Source organism: Podarcis melisellensis, assembly GCF_964234715.1.
Source record: "Podarcis melisellensis genome assembly, chromosome: 6".
NCBI lineage: Eukaryota > Metazoa > Chordata > Lepidosauria > Squamata > Lacertidae > Podarcis > Podarcis melisellensis.
In genome coordinates, this window is record NC_138538.1 from 33,994,351 (window position 1) to 34,011,572 (window position 17,222).

Sequence of the window (17,222 nt, forward strand, 5' to 3'; positions counted from 1 at the left end):
AGAAGTGTTACCATTTAAACTGCTGGTGTGAAGTAGGAATGCCTTCCAAAAAAAGGGAAAGAAGTACCCATCCTCTGCTTATTTTTCTCTCTCTTTGACTGGGATAGCTCAGCATGAGATTCTTAATCTCAGGATCATGAGTTCGAGACCCATGTTGAGCAAAAGATCCTTGCATGGCAGGGGGTTGGACTAGATGACCCTCGTGGTCCCTTCCAACTGTACAGTTCTATGATTCTGTTTCTAATGTGTCACAAACAAATTTAGTTTCTCCTGATCACACCATCTCAGATGATCCCATTCCTCCTGCTCTATAAAAGGTCCCAGAACTGTGATCCCCTGCCTTCTCCTTCCACAAGACCACTGCTAGTTCAGCATTTAGCTTCTGGGAAGCCTATAAAGAAGGGTAAAGGCAACAGTCCTTTTCTTCTGCCAGTCTTCTAACAAATGGGCTTTGGAGATACATTGCCTCTGAATACGAAAGTTCTATTTTGCCATCATGATAGAACAATGTGATCTCATGGTTGTAAATGGCATAGTTAATTATGTATTGTATGAAACAAATGTTTCATTTGTCTGTGAAACTATGGCTGACCAATGCTACTGGATAATGCCCAGTATATAACATTATGAGAGAAAGAGAAAAATCGGTCCATTTACTCTTTCCTGGCCATTCATAATTTTTAAATGTCTCTCTTGTTCCCCTCCCCTTAGAAATATTTATTCTGAAGAAGAAAGCCACAAACACTTCCGCCAAATCCAAAATCCACATTAGGCAATATCAGTATTGGTCCAACTAAAATGTTACAAATACCTGAATCACTACAGCAAGGCCCCAGAGGATATAGATGCATCTCTCAGGAGATGGGTCTTTCCAAGTAACTGTGTTCTGATTGCCTTGGTATGATGCCCTCCTGCCAGAAGACCTTTACTTGCTGTCATAAGAACTGGAGATCTCTACAGTGTCTTCTGCTTTTCTCAGTCTCTCCAGGTCAACCACCTTAGTCCCAAGAGAACACGTTTGCTTCCTGGGTGCTCATTTCACTTAAACTAATTGTGTGCCTTAGCTGTGCTAATGAGTGTTTTAATGAAGTGTTTCCCCACTGAATATGAACCATTAACTACACAATGACAAATGGGTAGCCATTTTCACTCACTGCAATGGAGTTCTGATAGTAAGAATATATGCAATGTAAATTGAGTACCTTGCATATCCTCCAGCCTGCTGAGTACAGTGGTATTATAGTGGCTAGAGTGTGTGAGGACTGACTTTTGGGGAACTTCGGCTCAAATCCTTGCTCAGCTTTAAAGCTCACCGGATGTCCTTGGTCAAGCTGCTGCCTCTCAGCTGAGTCATGAGAAGGCTGTTTTACCCCTGGACTCTACAACCATCTGCCTCTTCTCTTCTTCCTTCTGTGTTGAGTGTTAGATCGTAAGCTCCTTGGGGCAGGGAGCTTTCCTCTTGCACTGATGGTGAGATAGCGGTAGGACGGCAATGATCATGATGATGCTGTGATCTCCTTGGGCCAAGAGAGAGATAAATGCAACAACAAACAAATTGCAACCTGCTACAAAAGTATCTGGTACAACTTGCCAAAGAAAGCAGGGTGGCTTTGATGAAGATGGGCATTACTCCCAGCCCAAGTAGCCATGAGAAAGATATGGTCCGGTGGTCATACAAAGACCCCAAAATACCTTTATGAGAAGTATAAGGATGTCACTGAGCTCAGGCTGGCCCATGCCCTGTTCTCAGTTTCTGCTCATGCATAGCCATGGAGGCTGCAAATCATGTCTAAAACTGTCCTGTCATAAAAGTTGTGAGAGAGACTGAGCAATCGAGTTGATGTTTTGTGCCATTGGCAGATGTATGCCTGCCACTCTTTGTTTCAAACCTCCTTAGTCATTCGTATCCATTAAGCTCACTCACAGAAGACATTATGAAGGAGGGAAAGAAGATAAGCGTAATTTGGGCAAACTCAATTAGAAAAGTTCAGCTGGAACATATGAATTATAGAAAAGAAGTCCTGCTGTTACGAGAACTATGCAGAGGTGTGATCAAAATACATCCTCACTCAATCAGATAGCTATATCTTGGGAAAGCAAAATAAGTATGTGGTTGACTTTGTGTCATTGCCTTTTCTTTTCTTTTCTTTCTTCTCTGATATGGGGGATATAAAAGCACTCCCCTTCCCGCAGCTGAGAAGGGTTCTTGGTCTAGGGATGGGAGAGAATTTTTGCTCCATTCACATATAAAGGTGTACCTATCTAATTATGACTTTTCAAAACAACGTGTGAACTAAAAGCCCAGCCATCCTTCAAAATTGGCACTTCTCTAAATTTTGCAATGCAGTTCTCCAGCCAAGGAATGGGTACAAAAAAAATGGATGTGTCATGGTAAACTGTGCATAAAAATGCATATATTAGTGGAAGCAACATACAAAACTGCATTATATTTAGGTGAATTGCTTTGCAAAAATGTGTTCAGTTGTTGTTGAAAATTGAAGTGGAAATGTGAAGAACTGAATTTGAAATTGGAAAAATGAGGGAAACTTAAATTGAGTTGAGTCTTAGACAGTGTGTGCAAACCTTGTGTGCCCCTCTCTCTCTTTTCTTGTCTTTCTATTTTCCTTTCCTTTCCTACTTATTTCAATGTAAACGTATCAGCAACAGGAAAAAGCAATCCAGTAGACAGGAAGCTTTCAGCAATAGCAGGGATTCTTTGGTAACTTTCTAAGGGCTCATAGCACAAAAAATGTAGCTTACAACAGGCCCCCAAACTCCTATTGACCCATAGTCCTTAAACACAGTATTTCCCCAAGGCAGTAATGCTTTATGGTTTTGGAATATGTGGCAATCCCAGCTGGCAGCATATAACTCTGGATCACTGGTCAGCAGTTCCTTTCTCCTCTCCTGTAAGTCATAAACAGCAAGCCGTGGGGCTTATTAAACAGACCTCAGAACTCTCAGGGGTGCTGCTATTCCTTTCTGGCTAGTATAACCAGCCCCTTGTAGCTGAGTTTCCTATTCCCACAAACTATAATTACATTCTTTTATGCTGTCTTCAAGGCCAAAGATAGCACTTGTTCCAAATATTTTGCTTCTGAACGGCTCCTTGCGTTCTGTTTGGTATGGATCTTAATTCCTAGAACTGGAAGACCATAACATTGTTCTTTTCAAAGTTTTTCACAGATCAGCATGAGATGCACTTCTTTATTTCCCTTTGCATGATAGCTATCGAGAAACCAGTTTCCCCTGCACTAACAGAGTTCATTTATGACAAAGCCTTCAGAAGTTCTACAAGGGTCAGCACTATAGTCATAGAGTAATTATATAATTGTTGAGTTGGAAGAGACCACAAGGGTTATCTACTCCAACCCCCTGCAATGTGGGGACTCTGAAGTTAGGAGTCTCGTGTTTCACCCGCTTAGTCAGGGGTGCCTACTGCCTGTAACATCACTGTTGTGAAAACTTCCTACTCCCTCTCAACTGGCTGCTTTAAAAAATACTGTGTGAAAGTTGTGAGACCCTTTTCCCCCTCAGAAAGCTACAATTCCCAATCACACCCTCTTCCCAGGGAACTCTGGGAATTATACCTTTACAAGGGGAATGGGGGTCTCCTAATAACCCTTGGCACCCTTAACAAACTACAGTTCCCAGGATTCTTTGCATGAAATCATGGCCATGACTGTTTAAAGAGGTATGATGGAACTTTATAGTATAGTTGGGCACAGGAGAGTACTATATTTCCTACGCTCTCCCTGCCTGTCCCCATTTTGCATCCTGTCTCTTAAGTGGGGCCAGATACCCAGGACAATCTTCTCCCAGCATACAACACACTAGCCTTTTCTTATCTCTTGCAGGCACATTTCCTTCAAGAGGCACCTGCCCAGGCAGATGCATGTTTCCAGTGTGGACTATGGTACAGAACTACCACTTGCGGCGGAGCAGCCAACTTGCATCGGCCGGATCAAGCCAGAGCTGTACAAGCAGAAATCTGTGGACTCTGAGGACCCTAAAAAAGAGGCAGAAAAAAACTGTGGGAAAATAAATTTCGCTTTGAAATATGACTATGAGAACGAGACCCTGATTGTGCGGATTCTCAAGGCCTTTGACTTGCCTGCCAAGGACCTCTGTGGCAGTTCCGACCCCTACGTCAAGATCTACCTCTTGCCTGACAGGAAGTGCAAGTTCCAAACCCGTGTGCACAGGAAAACGCTCAACCCCACCTTTGACGAGAGCTTTCAGTTTCCTGTGCCCTATGAGGAGCTGACCAATAGGAAGCTTCATCTTAGCGTCTTTGACTTTGACAGGTTTTCTCGGCATGACATGATTGGTGAGGTGATCTTGGAGAACCTCTTTGAGGCTTCGGATCTTTCTCGGGAGACCTCCATCTGGAAGGATATTCAGTATGCCACAACGGTGAGTAGGCGGCTTTTGCCATTAGTGTGGAGAGACAATAGCACACACCAAGGCTTGGATGAGTTTGCCGTAGCTCCGTAGGCCAAGCTGCACTTTAAAATGAGAGCTTTGGCACAGAAATACCATCAAGTGTTCTTCTTTTGAAGGTGTGAATGATACAGTGTCAGTTTCAGGTATTAAATGGTCCTTGGGTCCTGATGGGTCCCTTCTTCTCCTGGCTTCTCCTTCCTTCTGCCCCCTCACTTACCCTGTTCTTTGGAATGCTGCTCCTCGCTGTGTTCATTGTGCATGCATTCACAGAGAAGAAGTCGAGCAGGAAGGGAAGGAGCAGAAGAGCCAGGAGGACCTAGAAGTGGACAATGGGTTTCATGCAGCAAAGTCCTGGTTACTTGAGATAGCCATCAATAGCTGCGCACAGTTTAAGCAGAGCTAACATCCATTCAAACATCCAGTCATTCATCTAGGTTATGGGTGATTACATTAAAAATAGTAATATTGTGAAGGTACCACAGTTCACACCAACAGAGATTCATTTTGCAAAATCTTGGTCTGATTTACATGACAATACTCCCACTTCCTTTATAAGTCTTTCTAGGCCAATGTTGATAATCCTGGATGAGATGTACTTACACCCAGGTTTTGTCAAATTGTGGCAAGGAAGGAAGATGATGGCATAGGGCTGGGCCAAGACATTTTGCTACTCAAGGCAAAGGAAAATATGGTGCCCCCTCCCCCCACAACACCACATACAGATGCTGGTAGATTCCTTTCACACCGGCGATGGCACAGCTTTCCCCATCACACCTGAGGGCAATAGGCTGTGTTAGAGTGTGTGGGGCAGGTTGTGTAGCTGGAGATAGCTCCATCTCATGCAATCTAATGGTAGGGCTGGCCATATCAGCGTAGATTTATGTCTGTTTCGGGGAATCAAAACATGAGAACTTCCTTGTTGTTCAAAAAATAGGCAAGGTCAAGGGCAGGCCTCTCCATGAGCCACAGTTTGGAAGTAGTGCACTGGTTCCTGGTTGTAGGATCTGTTCTGTGCTTTAAATTCTGGCAGCTTTGGCGGTAAAAGGAGGGGGACAGCTCACAATACATCACCATTGCAATTTGCATAGTCTATAAATTGTTTTTAAGTGTCTTTCTTTGTCCTTGGGATATTGCGCTTTAATTATACGGGAGGGGCTGGAAATACAGGGAAAGTTGTACGTGGAAGAGAATATTGCCGCAAGGACAGGGGTCCACCCTCAGACTTTCACTGACTTGCATTTTAAGCAAAACTGCCAACTCATATTCAGTATTACAACCCGTGAAATCTAGACATTTGCTTTATTTTAAAAAATGCTGAAGCTGCCAAACTATATTATTACATGCCATATTTTGAGCTTTTCATTACTATTTGAATTCTCAGTTGTTAATAAGGGTTAGTGAGTGGCAATTGAAGCAGACAAATCTTAACAGAGAATGTTCCTCCCATACATTTTAAGTCTGATTTGCTGAATCAGTTATTCAAGTTTCTTTGTCTCTCCTTTTAAGCTTCTCCCCCCCACCCCCTCATAACAGTGCATTACTCTATATCCACATTCTGCACTGAGACCAGATAGGGTCCAAAATTAATGATCTCCATCAGACCATGGATGCATCATTCCCATTTTAACGCCATACCAGGTCAGAGCTCCTTGTTGAGAAGGAGTCTATACCCATATGCTCCCATGTCTCTCTGCCAGTTGAATAAGATGGAAGAAAAGATAACCAGAACAGATGGTAGTTTCTAGGCATTTGAGGACAGTACTAAGCATATCCATGATTAAAGCCTGAGGACTGATTTTGCCGGGGGCCAAATGTGGCCACCCAGACCTCTCTGTTTGGTCCGAAGGACTCTCCCATTACCACATCCCATTTCCTAAGGCTCTGCTCCATGTTTTCCTTGAGTGCTTTTTTCCTGGCTGGAATGTGTCCCTGAACTATGATAATTCCTCTTGTTTGCCTGGATACAGCACAGGCAGAGGAGCACAGGTGGGAATAGAAACCCCTGGCGTTTGTGTGACTGAAATTCAGTCAACTGTACAAAAGGTAAGAGGCACATATGTTCCTCTGCCTACTTTTGCCTCTGGTCCCACCCACCACTGGAATGATTGCCCTGGGAGGTTGCTAAGGAGAGACTTTGATCCCCCTACCACTGTTATAGAGGTAGGTCATTCAACACCTCAACAGGGAGGGTGAAAGTCTGTGTCCTTGTAAAATGGGATGAAAAATTATGACAAGTACTTGGGTACAGCCAGCTTGCTGAAGCCAGCAAGTTGAAGGTGGTGCCAAAACATTGTCCTTTCATTGTTCCAACTCTTGCAGATTTAATATTTAGATAAGGCGTCTTGAACACCCAGAAAAAGGTGATAGGATAGAGCTTTTGGGGAGACTTCTTCTGCATGGAAATACCTTTGGCAAGCCAAGAGCTCCTGCCGATTACCAAGAGGGACTTGGCAAAGCTTTTCCTCCTGGCAACTTGTTTTGAAAACCAGAAGCGTGAACAAAAAAGATCTTGTAGTTCTGTGCAGGTTTCAGGAACCTCCCAAAATGGTGTCCCAAGTTAGAGGAACAGGGAAGGCCAGGGGAGGCCAACAACAGCAAAAGGAAAATACTGAGGACAGCAATGATGGCAAGTCCCAGCCCCCTGGCACTTCCTGCTGCTGGTGCAGGTCTTATTGCACTTATTTTGAAGGAGCAGCTACTGTCAGTTAAAATTAATGTCAAATCAAAGGATGTGTCCAGGGTCATCTCTATTTTAGCTCTTGTATTGGCCAGCAATAGCTTTGCATCGATAGAAGGTAGCTGATTTAGAGACCTATATGGACTGGTTGAGTTGAAAGGTTTGTTTGAGGAACTCTAGTGCATTGGCTCAGACTAGCATGGCTACTGTGCTCTGGTCTTGGGACAATCAAATGTTCTCCTGTTCCTTTCATGTTTCCTACCTTTCTATCACTCCAAGGAATTACTCTCTGCTCCAAAATTATGTTCTTACTGTGAAATAGATTGCTTTCCAGACCTTAATACAGCTGTTTGATTTCCCCATGCCCTCACCTAGATTTTTCTATCTAATCTTTCCAAGATACTGCCCTAGAAGGAAGTTGATCAGCTTGCTTTATATAGCCCAACTTTGAGAATCATCTCTATAGATTTTCCTTTTTTTCCTTTTTAATAGATCTTTCCAATCAAATCTTCTTCAGAAGAGTTTGAGCAAATTTGCTTTAAATGAGAAGTTACAGAATCCGACAAATTGATTTTTCCTCTCGGAAGTGCCGAACCTGGGGAATTGAGCATGGGACTGGAGCTTTAAGGCTGCTAGCTATCTGGGGAAAGTTTTAATATTTTGGGCAGGAGGAAATGATGATGGTGCAGTGGGGTATATGGCCTGGTACTGAGCATGTAATTAGTCCCAGAAGTGCCATTGCCTGAAGGCCTTTCTTGCATCCTTGCCCTCTAAGCCCTCGGTGCTGTACTTACCCCAGAAGCAGCACTGTTGTTGCTATGCTTCAGGAGCGCAGTCTCATTATTCCCATGCAAAGCTCCCCATTTATCATTCTAATAGCATAACTGTCTCACAGGTTTGCAAACACTTCTGCAATGTTGTTGTGATTGCCAACAGCTCAGGAAAACAGTAAGATCCTTACCAGATGCTGCTAATTTGTTTCAAGCAGTAGCCCTCCTAATCGGCGTCATAAATATGCATTAAGGCTTAGCCAGACCTCACCCAAGGATGCTAATGCTTGGCCCTAATGAAGTTCTTAATCACGCCTCCTCGGAATGCTGCAGACAAGAAAGTCAAACCTAGTTTTTCTTCCAAAATCTACATTAGGGCAATGCCTTGATTAGACCAGCCAAAATGTCCCCAAATAGGGTGTGAACATTTGAGTCCTCTAGGACTTTTCATTGGATTAGCTGAGGTGGTAAACAAAATTGGGCGGGGGGGGCGGAGTTGGAGCCATGGAGTCTGCCCATACTCAGGAGAAGGAATGTGGGAAGAATTAGCAGGCACTGAAATATGGGTCTGTTAGGTTTCGGGTGGCATTTGGTATGGCAGGGAAGGTACTGTCGCATGTAACACAGTCTCAAAGTGGTGAGAGACTACAGTGGTTCCAAATGCTTTTCCTAGGGTTTGGTTTCCTTGAAATGAAAGTCAACGGAGACCGTGGGGTCTTTAACATATAAGGTTTTATTTACACATATACACAACCTGAGCAAAAGATGGAGGGGTTCACAGCATTAACACTCCACAGGTCTTGCTTCCTCATGAGGCTTTCAAGGAAGCCCCCAAACCACAGCTCTTGGGAGCAGCACAGAGCAAGACATGCCTCTGTGTCACCAGCTTCCAGCATCAACCAAAACTCTCACACATAAAAGAGAGAGTTGGGGTCGATTTCCAAGAGGGACCACCAATTGTGATGTGTCTGCTCAACCTCTCTCCTCCGCTGAGAAACAGGGGTTTTTTTGGGGGGGTTGCATTGTTTCAAAAGCCTTCAAAACCTGTTTGAGCTAAGGTGACACAGGAACAAAATAATTACGTATATGCACCATGGGAAATCAAATGTCTCTCAAGCAGCTTTCAGTTCTCTTAGAAGCTATTGACTATTAGACAATTTCTTCATACTTGGCATGGGGCTCCCCATAGGCTGTTTCAACTCCTTGATTACTGTAGTGTGTATGCAGATTAAAGTGTGCTCACATCATCTTTATGTACAGTATATGGATTACGTAATGACATGGGCTGCTGGGCTAATTGAAAAATCAGGAAAACTGAAACGCTTCTGTAAAAAGAAAGAACTAGCCGCTCATGGTACTTGTGGCCTTGAATAAGGTCCTCCAAGTGAAACCATAGCACAACACAACACAAGGAATCTCTGTCATGCTCTGGAAATTTTAGAGATATTTTTAAAAAAGTATTCCACATAGTTTTATCTGCTTCAGATATGTACAGTGAAGCGACTGGTGCTTTTACACTGCACAAAACCCCACCTCTCAATTGGCTGCATGGAATTATGTTGCACAAAAGCTGCCAGCATCTTGGGAAACAATGGAAGAGTGCACCTTTGTGGGTGAAGTCAAACTGTTGGAAGGTTGCAGAGCCTGCTGTGGAAACTGATGTAGGAGAGATATGTTCTTTGCAGCTGGGGCAGACGACAGCATGCAGTTGTTCTGCTGCAGATGCACCATGATGTTTCTTCTCTCTGTGCTCCTCCCAGCGGTCATTCCTTCTCTGGTCACTGCTATGGATGCATGACCTGACTGTCCCTAGGCACTGGCAGGATTGATGTTGGCAGCCTTCATGTTGCATTTGCAGATATATTTGTAACACAGAGTTGGTCTGCCAACTGGCCTGGTGCTGGAAGACAGCTCCCCATAGAGCACGTCTTTGGGAATCCTGCCATCTTCCATTCTGTGGACATGGCCAAGCCAGTGTAGACATCACTGAGACAGGAGAGCAAACATGCTGGAACTTTTGGCATGGGAGAACACATCTTTGTTTGGAATTCTGTCCTACCATTTGATACCCAGAATCCTCATCATGTGGAAGGCATTGAGGCGTCACTCCTGATGGTTGTGAAGTTGCCCACAACTCACTTCCATAAAGCAGCATGCTCAACACACAAGCCTGGTAGACCTTCATCTTGGCATTGGACGTTAGCATCACACTCTTCCAAATACTCTACCACTGAACTGCAGTTCTTTCTAAATGTTTATGCTAAGGTATACATTTTTGCACATTTTACACATTGTGCATGTTTTACTCTCAGAAGTGCATTATAAAATCTGCAGAAATATGAAAACTGAAGGGTTACTGCGTCCTGATCCACGTCTTAGTCTGGGAAATGCAAACGTGGTCGGTTTACCTGCAGAGGCAGACTGGACAAAATCCCTGAGCATCCTTAGTCTTTGTTCCATAGCAAAGAAACAACCTGAAAGACTGCCAGATTTCACACCTGAACATTTTTTTTCAGAAGCAAAACCTTCCATCGTATTGTTAGTGATGTCTTGTCCAGGATAAGAAAAGAAAAGATAAAATAAATGAGAAAAAAGAATGAATGCCTGTTATTAATTTAGCACCTAATGAAGCAGAACAAAGAAGTATAAATAAACCTTTTTATTGTTGGTCCTCTATCTGGCTGGTGATGAACATTTACATTTTAGGCTGTTTTCTCTGTCACAGTATAATACTGCTGCTATTGGATAGCCAGCAGCTGTGCTCAAGCTTTCTCTTTTGAAATAAGTAGTTATGCCTTGACATACTATCATAAGTCCATAGGGATAGGCAAATTTGCCAGTTTGGGGTTCTCATTTTTCCAGTCGCCAGTGCTCCACATCAGGTTATGATTTTTTTTTTTAAAGTCCTTGTGAAAAATTCACCAGCATTTTAAGGTAACTTTCTTCTAATATGCACATTTCTGTTTACATATTTGCCCAGCATATATGGTTCTGCAGGCAGTTTTCACTAATATACTGTATTTTTGGTATATTATTTTATATTGACATGTGCAAAATTTACGCAGTGCCGGGGTGAAGAACCCTTTTTAGCCTGAGGGTTGTGTTCCCATTTGGGCAAGCTCCCAATGGCCATAATCCAGAGGTTGGCATGACCTGAGGCAAAAGAGGATGGAGCAACAAAGTGTAAGTTTTACCTCTGTATAGTAGGCTTGTTTCTTATAAACACTCCTCGCTATCCTTCATCCAGACAAGCAAGAGGCATTATCAGAGTTCAAAGACCCATTCCAGCCACACATACCCTCCAACTTTCCTCAGAAAATAGGGATATTCAGCAAAAGCACTTGGTGTGAGAAGCGGGAAGAGTGAGGGGGTGTCTTGGAAAGAGTTCTGAGGGTCAGGTAGAGAGGCTGAATTTGGTCTCTGTGCCTGAAGTTCCCCACCTCTGCCCTAGCATATGCATTTTAGTACACATTACTTGCTTGGAGAGCTGCACTGCAAAATTTGGAGAACTGAATTAGCATAATGGTTCTGTTTGATTTGCGCATTGTTTTGGGGAGTGTGAATTAGGTAGGTTCACTTTTAAATGCAGACTGAACTGAATTTCTTCCCCATCCCTAATAAGTTCTCACAGATTTTGTCAAACAGGGCCTTCCCTGAAGCCTGCCCAGCATGGTGGCCAATTTAATAAGACACATTTTCATGTTTCTTCATAGTCAACCGCGCTGTGACATGGTGAGTCACTTAGATAACTTGGGATTAATTGATGGTGGTATGAATACTGTGTAAAAAAGAGTAAATTGCAGCAGAGGGCCTCTTCACTGCCCTCAGCATGGGAAGCTGCACAGAATATATTACACAACTTGCTTAAGAACTAATTCAATTGCCAATCAGATTCTGGTGGGTTTTGATTCCCAGCAGTTTTTTCTCCCACACGTTGGGCTTAAATTTTGAGAATGGACACCTGCCCTTTAGTTGCAAGACTGGCAATATGTTTCCTATTTCTGCAGGCAAGAGAGTTTTAGCCGCATGTATTTATGATCATCTTCAGTTCTAGATATCGTGGGGTCATCTACCCCCTTTTTTTAGTGAGGCACCAAATGGTTCACTTCATCTCCAATCTCAAAGGCAAAAAAGGGCTGTGGCTCTGCTAGACATGGCAACAAAAATTTTGTCCATCTAGATTTTCATTGATTTGTTGTCCATATTTCCAGAAGGGATTGTATGTGAACAGAATCCAAAATAGCCAAAACAGGTCACGTCCATGTGATCTGTTATATAGAATCATAGAATTGTAAAGTTGGAAGGGACCCCAAGAGACATCCCTGGGTGGGCTCAAGCCACCAGCCTTCTGAATGTTTTTGAGCATTCATCCTGATTTGTTTGCAGAAAGTTTGCAGGGAGTTTAGACAACATTGACTTTTAGTGGACATTTATTATGATTGGCTTACGGAGAAGTTCTGTGACATTGTTTCTGGGATATACCGTATTTTTTGCTCTATAAGACGCACCGGAACAAAAGGCGCACCTAGTTTTTGGAGGAGGAAAACAAGAAAAAATATATTCTGAATCTCAGAAGCCAGAAAAGCAAGAGGGATCACTGCGCAGTGAAAGCAGCGATCCCTCTTGCTGTTCTGGCTTCCAGCATAGCTGCGCAGCCTGCATTCGCTCCATAAGACACACACACATTTCCCCTTACTTTTTAGGAGGGAAAAAGTGAGTCTTATAGAGCAAAAAATACGGTAAATAAATTTAATAGGAATACCCTGCATTTCCCTGTCACTTTCCTTATTGCAAGAAGTTCAGTTCTGGAGGGAAGAGGATTCATTGCCCAAGAGCACTAATCAATGTAACCTTGCCAGTATGTGATTGAATCCTATAAGAACTGAATAAGAGTCTGCTGGATCTGACTTTTGGCCCTTCTAAATCCAGCATCCTGTTCTCACATTGACCAACCAGATGTGTGTGAGAAACCCACAAACAGGAAGAGCTTCAGAGTAAAGAGAATTGTTTCAGCTTTTTGTAACCATCTGTGAACACCAGGATACATATGTTAATAAATGAAAATTGCTACTTGGCTGGTAATTTAAACAGGCATATTTTGGGCTGATTAGGGAAGGAGATGTTGAAAAAGCAGGAGTGGGATTTTTTTGTGGGAGAAAAAGAACGTGTTTAAAAACATTCCACTGGTACGTATGGAGACTGCAGCTATTCAATGGTGAGGGAAAGACACTCTGTTCATGCTCAGAGATACTTTCTCCATATTATAGGACTTAGTATTGAAAACAGACTTTTCGGCAGAAACCTTGCATTAATTATATAATGGGGATGAAGAGACAAAGAGACCTTCATGCCCACAACAAGGCTGCAAGGGTGAATTATAAGAAACAAACAATAATTAGTTTTGTTCTTTAAATGAAGATGGATGAAAAATGAGGAGACACTTACCGGTATATGGAGGAGAACACATTTTTGTGTTACCTGTGTGGAGGATGAAATTGCTCAGGGATGAGACAGCAACACTTTCTATATGCTCAGAGGCACATATCTGATTGTGCCTCCCCTCCAAAGTAATAAAGTAATAAAGTGAATTGTTAAGGCACTACCAGTACTGAAAGCAGAATTCAGTTTGGATATTCAGCAGTTACTTCTGATCTGCAAATTCTGGCAGACATTCCTAAACTTGTCATTGCTTTTGTTTAATGTGCTTATGAGTCATGCTTGTGAGAATATGTGATGCTCATTTATGTAATCTCTGCATACTTTCCATTTTAACTTTTCTGTAAAACATTCAGTATTGAACATTCTAATATCATATTGAAGCTGGCAGAAATCAAAGCATTTTTAGTCTCACAACGTAAGTAAAACACTCCTGCATAACAGGAGCAGTGCAAGCATGAAGCAAATCACACATGTTCATTTCGGGCCTTGCATGGAAATGAGAAATTGATCACATCTGAAGGAATGGCAACACAAATGGAATTGGCTGGGATTCAGAGATGCAGATGAATGTTCTACAGAAATCCACAGCTTGAGGCTGGGAAAACAGAATTTTATCTCTGCATTTTTGACAAGCCTAGTAAAAAGAGGAATGTGGTTTGTGGACCATACACCCAAGGAAGAGTTATTGGGGGCTGTAAAAACTAAGAGGATTACTCTGACAACTCTTACCCTGGCAGCTCATAGTCAGGGTACTATTCTAATGCCAACTTTTATGTTTTCCAAAAGATTCTGGTATCTAGCTTTAGTTAATCTTACTAGTAGCACGTGAACATCCAGGCATCTTTACGGTCTCTCTTTAGTGTGTTAATGACTTGTTTCTTTACAAAGTAGCATCACTTTCTGTTGTTCAGTGGTGTGTTTATTATGATCTTGACTTTTCTAGGGAGCAGCTGCCTTCATAGAAGCAAATATTTAAATGGGGAATAAGATTTCTGCAGTGCCAGGCAATGCCAGGCAAACAGAGCCACTCATATTTTTATTTTATTTTTTATCTACCAGAGCAAAAATGAAAGTTGGGCATTATTAGTCAAAGAGATGGAACACCATATCCATCTTGCTTAAATCATCCTGTCATTGCAGCTCTCTACAGAACTTTAAAGCATCAGTGCCATAGGTTTCCTCTTCTGTGGGTTCCTATTATCGTTTATCACTCGCAAAAGAATTTATCATCCTGATGAGTGGTGGTAGGTGAAGAGAGAACAGGTGTACTGATGGGACCCACAAAAATGTGAAATAATTTCTGCATGCAAATATACACTGTATTCTCCTGCATGAGCTCTGTCCGTGTGAACCAAGCCTATCCACCCAGTCATGGGAGGTAGAAAACAAGTTTTGCCCTCTCCCAAATGTTACCTCTGGGACGCGGGTGGCGCTGTGCGTTAAACCACAGAGCTTAGGACTTGCCGATCAGAAGGTCGGCGATTCGAATCCCCGTGACGGGGTGAGCTCCCATTGCTCGGTCCCTGCTCCTGCCAACCTAGCAGTTTGAAAGCACGTCAAAGTGCAAGTAGAGAAATAGATACCACTCTGGCGGGAAGGTAAATGGCGTTTCCGTGCGCTGCTCTGGTTCGCCAGAAGCGGCTTAGTCATGCTGGCCACATGGCCGGATCCCCTGGCACCTCCTTCTCAAACTGGGAAGCTTCTGCCCAGCTTGGGGAGAGGGAGGAGTGATGACATCAATATGTCATGTGCATGGCGTCACCCCCTCCCCCAATCGCCCTCACAAGCTAGCACCCCAGGCCCTAACTGTTCCGCACCCCAGGCCCTAACTGTTCCCCTATGAAAATTTTCACCTCACACCACTGCTTGCCTCTCATTTCTTGGTGACCCATTACATGTAGAAAATCTCAGGAGCAGGCTTTATGTTTTAAATAGTTCTAAGTGTTTTGCAGTGTTTCACTCACTTCTCCTCATCATTTAACATGAGGAAATAATAGTTAGTTGTTAGTTAGTTAGTTAGTTAGTTATTTCCAGTGCTTTTTTTTTCTAAAAACAATGTTTAGGGGTGCTCTCATTTTGACTCAAGAAAATACCATTTTATAGTTCAAATTGGGGAAAATAAATACACGAAATAGACAAAGGTACAAAGATTCACAAAATGTTTAGGGGTGTGCATATCCCTGCGTACCCCCAGAAAAAAAAAAGCACTGGTTGTTTCAGTGATTTGTATACTGCTTAATCACAGTCATCTCTAAGTAGTGTCTGGGAGACAGGGTACAATAAGAGTAAAAATGAGTTCAAACTAGGAAATCAATTACTAATGGCAACCGAGTAAGTTTTGGACTTGGCTGAAATTTAAAACCATAACCATTCTTTTCAGAACATCACACTGACTTCAAAATTGTTGCTCTGAAAGTTTAAACCTCAGCAGGCCTTGTTTAAAGAATTCAAGAAGAATTTCTCTGGTGTGGAAGTTAATGTAGGATATTCATCACGCAAGCACAAATATGCTTGCTGAATAGAGAAGAAGTCTTGCAGATGAAGGCTTATGTTTATTTAATATTAAATTTCTCTCCTACCAATCCTCCAAGAGCTCAAGGCATGGTAGGCATGGTAGGAAGGCTGAGAGACAGTGATTGGCCCCAGGTCAGCCAGTGAGCTTCATGGCTGAGTAGAAATTTGAACCCTGGTCTCCCAAGTCTCATTCCAACAGCCTATCCACAGCACCACACTGGCTCGCTATCAACTTCTTGGAAGAAAAATGTCTTGGGGCAATGTTGGAGCTGCTGCAGCTTCATAGCTTTTTTCTTACCCTCTTTCCGATAATGTGTTGCACAACACAACAACTACTGTGGCATCATTGCGCCATGTGTTTTTCTTTCCTAGCCTAACCAGGGCAGAGAAACACTGGGCCCAGCTGGAATGCTGCATCTGTAGATGTTAACAGGAAGAGCAAAGAAGCAGTCACAGGACAACATCAGTTTCATATTTGTTGTAGTGTCCAGATCTGCCCCATGACTCTACTTTATGCCTGTTAAGTAAAGGATGAGACTGGCACTGACTTCCCTTTGCCCCATCTGGTTAGAGACCACACAGTGCCCTGTAGTTCCGTTATGCATCAGTTTACTTGCAAATAAACTGCAGCAGTGTGTCATCTGCACAAAGGGTTAAGAATGCACCTCCCCTCTTTCTACATTTTTTGCTCTGAGACTCTGGGCAAAGGGCCTCGAGGAAAGCCAGCATCAGTATTCTGATTTGCTTCCAAAGTTTCTGCATCTAGTTAATAATGAAAAAGGAACAACAAAATAAATTGTGGAGCAATCATCAGATTTTTATCTCCTTGTGAATCTGGGGATGTTACAGTAATGAGTGATTCTTCCAAAGTATGACTAATGCACAAGTGTAACCACAGATCAGCCTAGCTAGTAGAATGCAGCCCAGGGCCATTATATGCTAATGATATAAACACTGACTGAATGGAAGGAAGAGGAGAGCGTAAGTCAAATGCCGCCCCAGCTGCTTGAATGCAGATGATTCTATTGCACAAAGTATCTGGGATGGGAATGATCGACATGCCGTTGCGTTCCTAAGCGCTTATGCTGCAATATTGTTCATTCAAATTTGATCTCTGGGACCAGCAGCCCGACTCAAAAGCAACTATTATTTCTAAGCTATCTGACGGCTTCATCTCACCAAATAGGATTAGCTGGAATTCACCCAGGACTCAGAAACGGCAAAGGCTCTGTATGGTACGCACAGAGTTTTTCAGATACTTTAATGTGGTCTCTCATTAATATTCATTGGAGCTAGGCAGCATAGTTCCTCAGAGACTCATCAGTGTGTACTTGGGATGGGGCACTGAAAAATACTGAGTAACGGTAACAACTGCT

At 42.8% G+C, this 17,222-nt stretch overlaps 2 protein-coding genes across 5 annotated transcripts in view; both read left to right on the top strand.

Annotated features, from left to right (window-relative positions):
- The window catches only part of LOC309372174 (uncharacterized protein), a gene marked incomplete at its 3' end in the record, with an annotated part of 317,646 nt that overhangs the window by 218,835 nt on the left and 81,589 nt on the right, over window positions 1–17,222 (top strand). The gene's annotated exons all lie outside the window — the stretch shown is intronic.
- Window positions 1–17,222, top strand: part of SYT6 (synaptotagmin 6) — a 131,413-nt gene that overhangs the window by 62,749 nt on the left and 51,442 nt on the right. For all 4 annotated transcript variants that reach the window (XM_081915249.1, XM_081915250.1, XM_081915251.1 and 1 more), the window contains exon 3: window positions 3,858–4,416. In XM_081915249.1, the coding sequence (XP_081771375.1) occupies window positions 3,858–4,416 (559 nt within the window). The remainder of the gene's footprint in view (window positions 1–3,857; window positions 4,417–17,222) is intronic.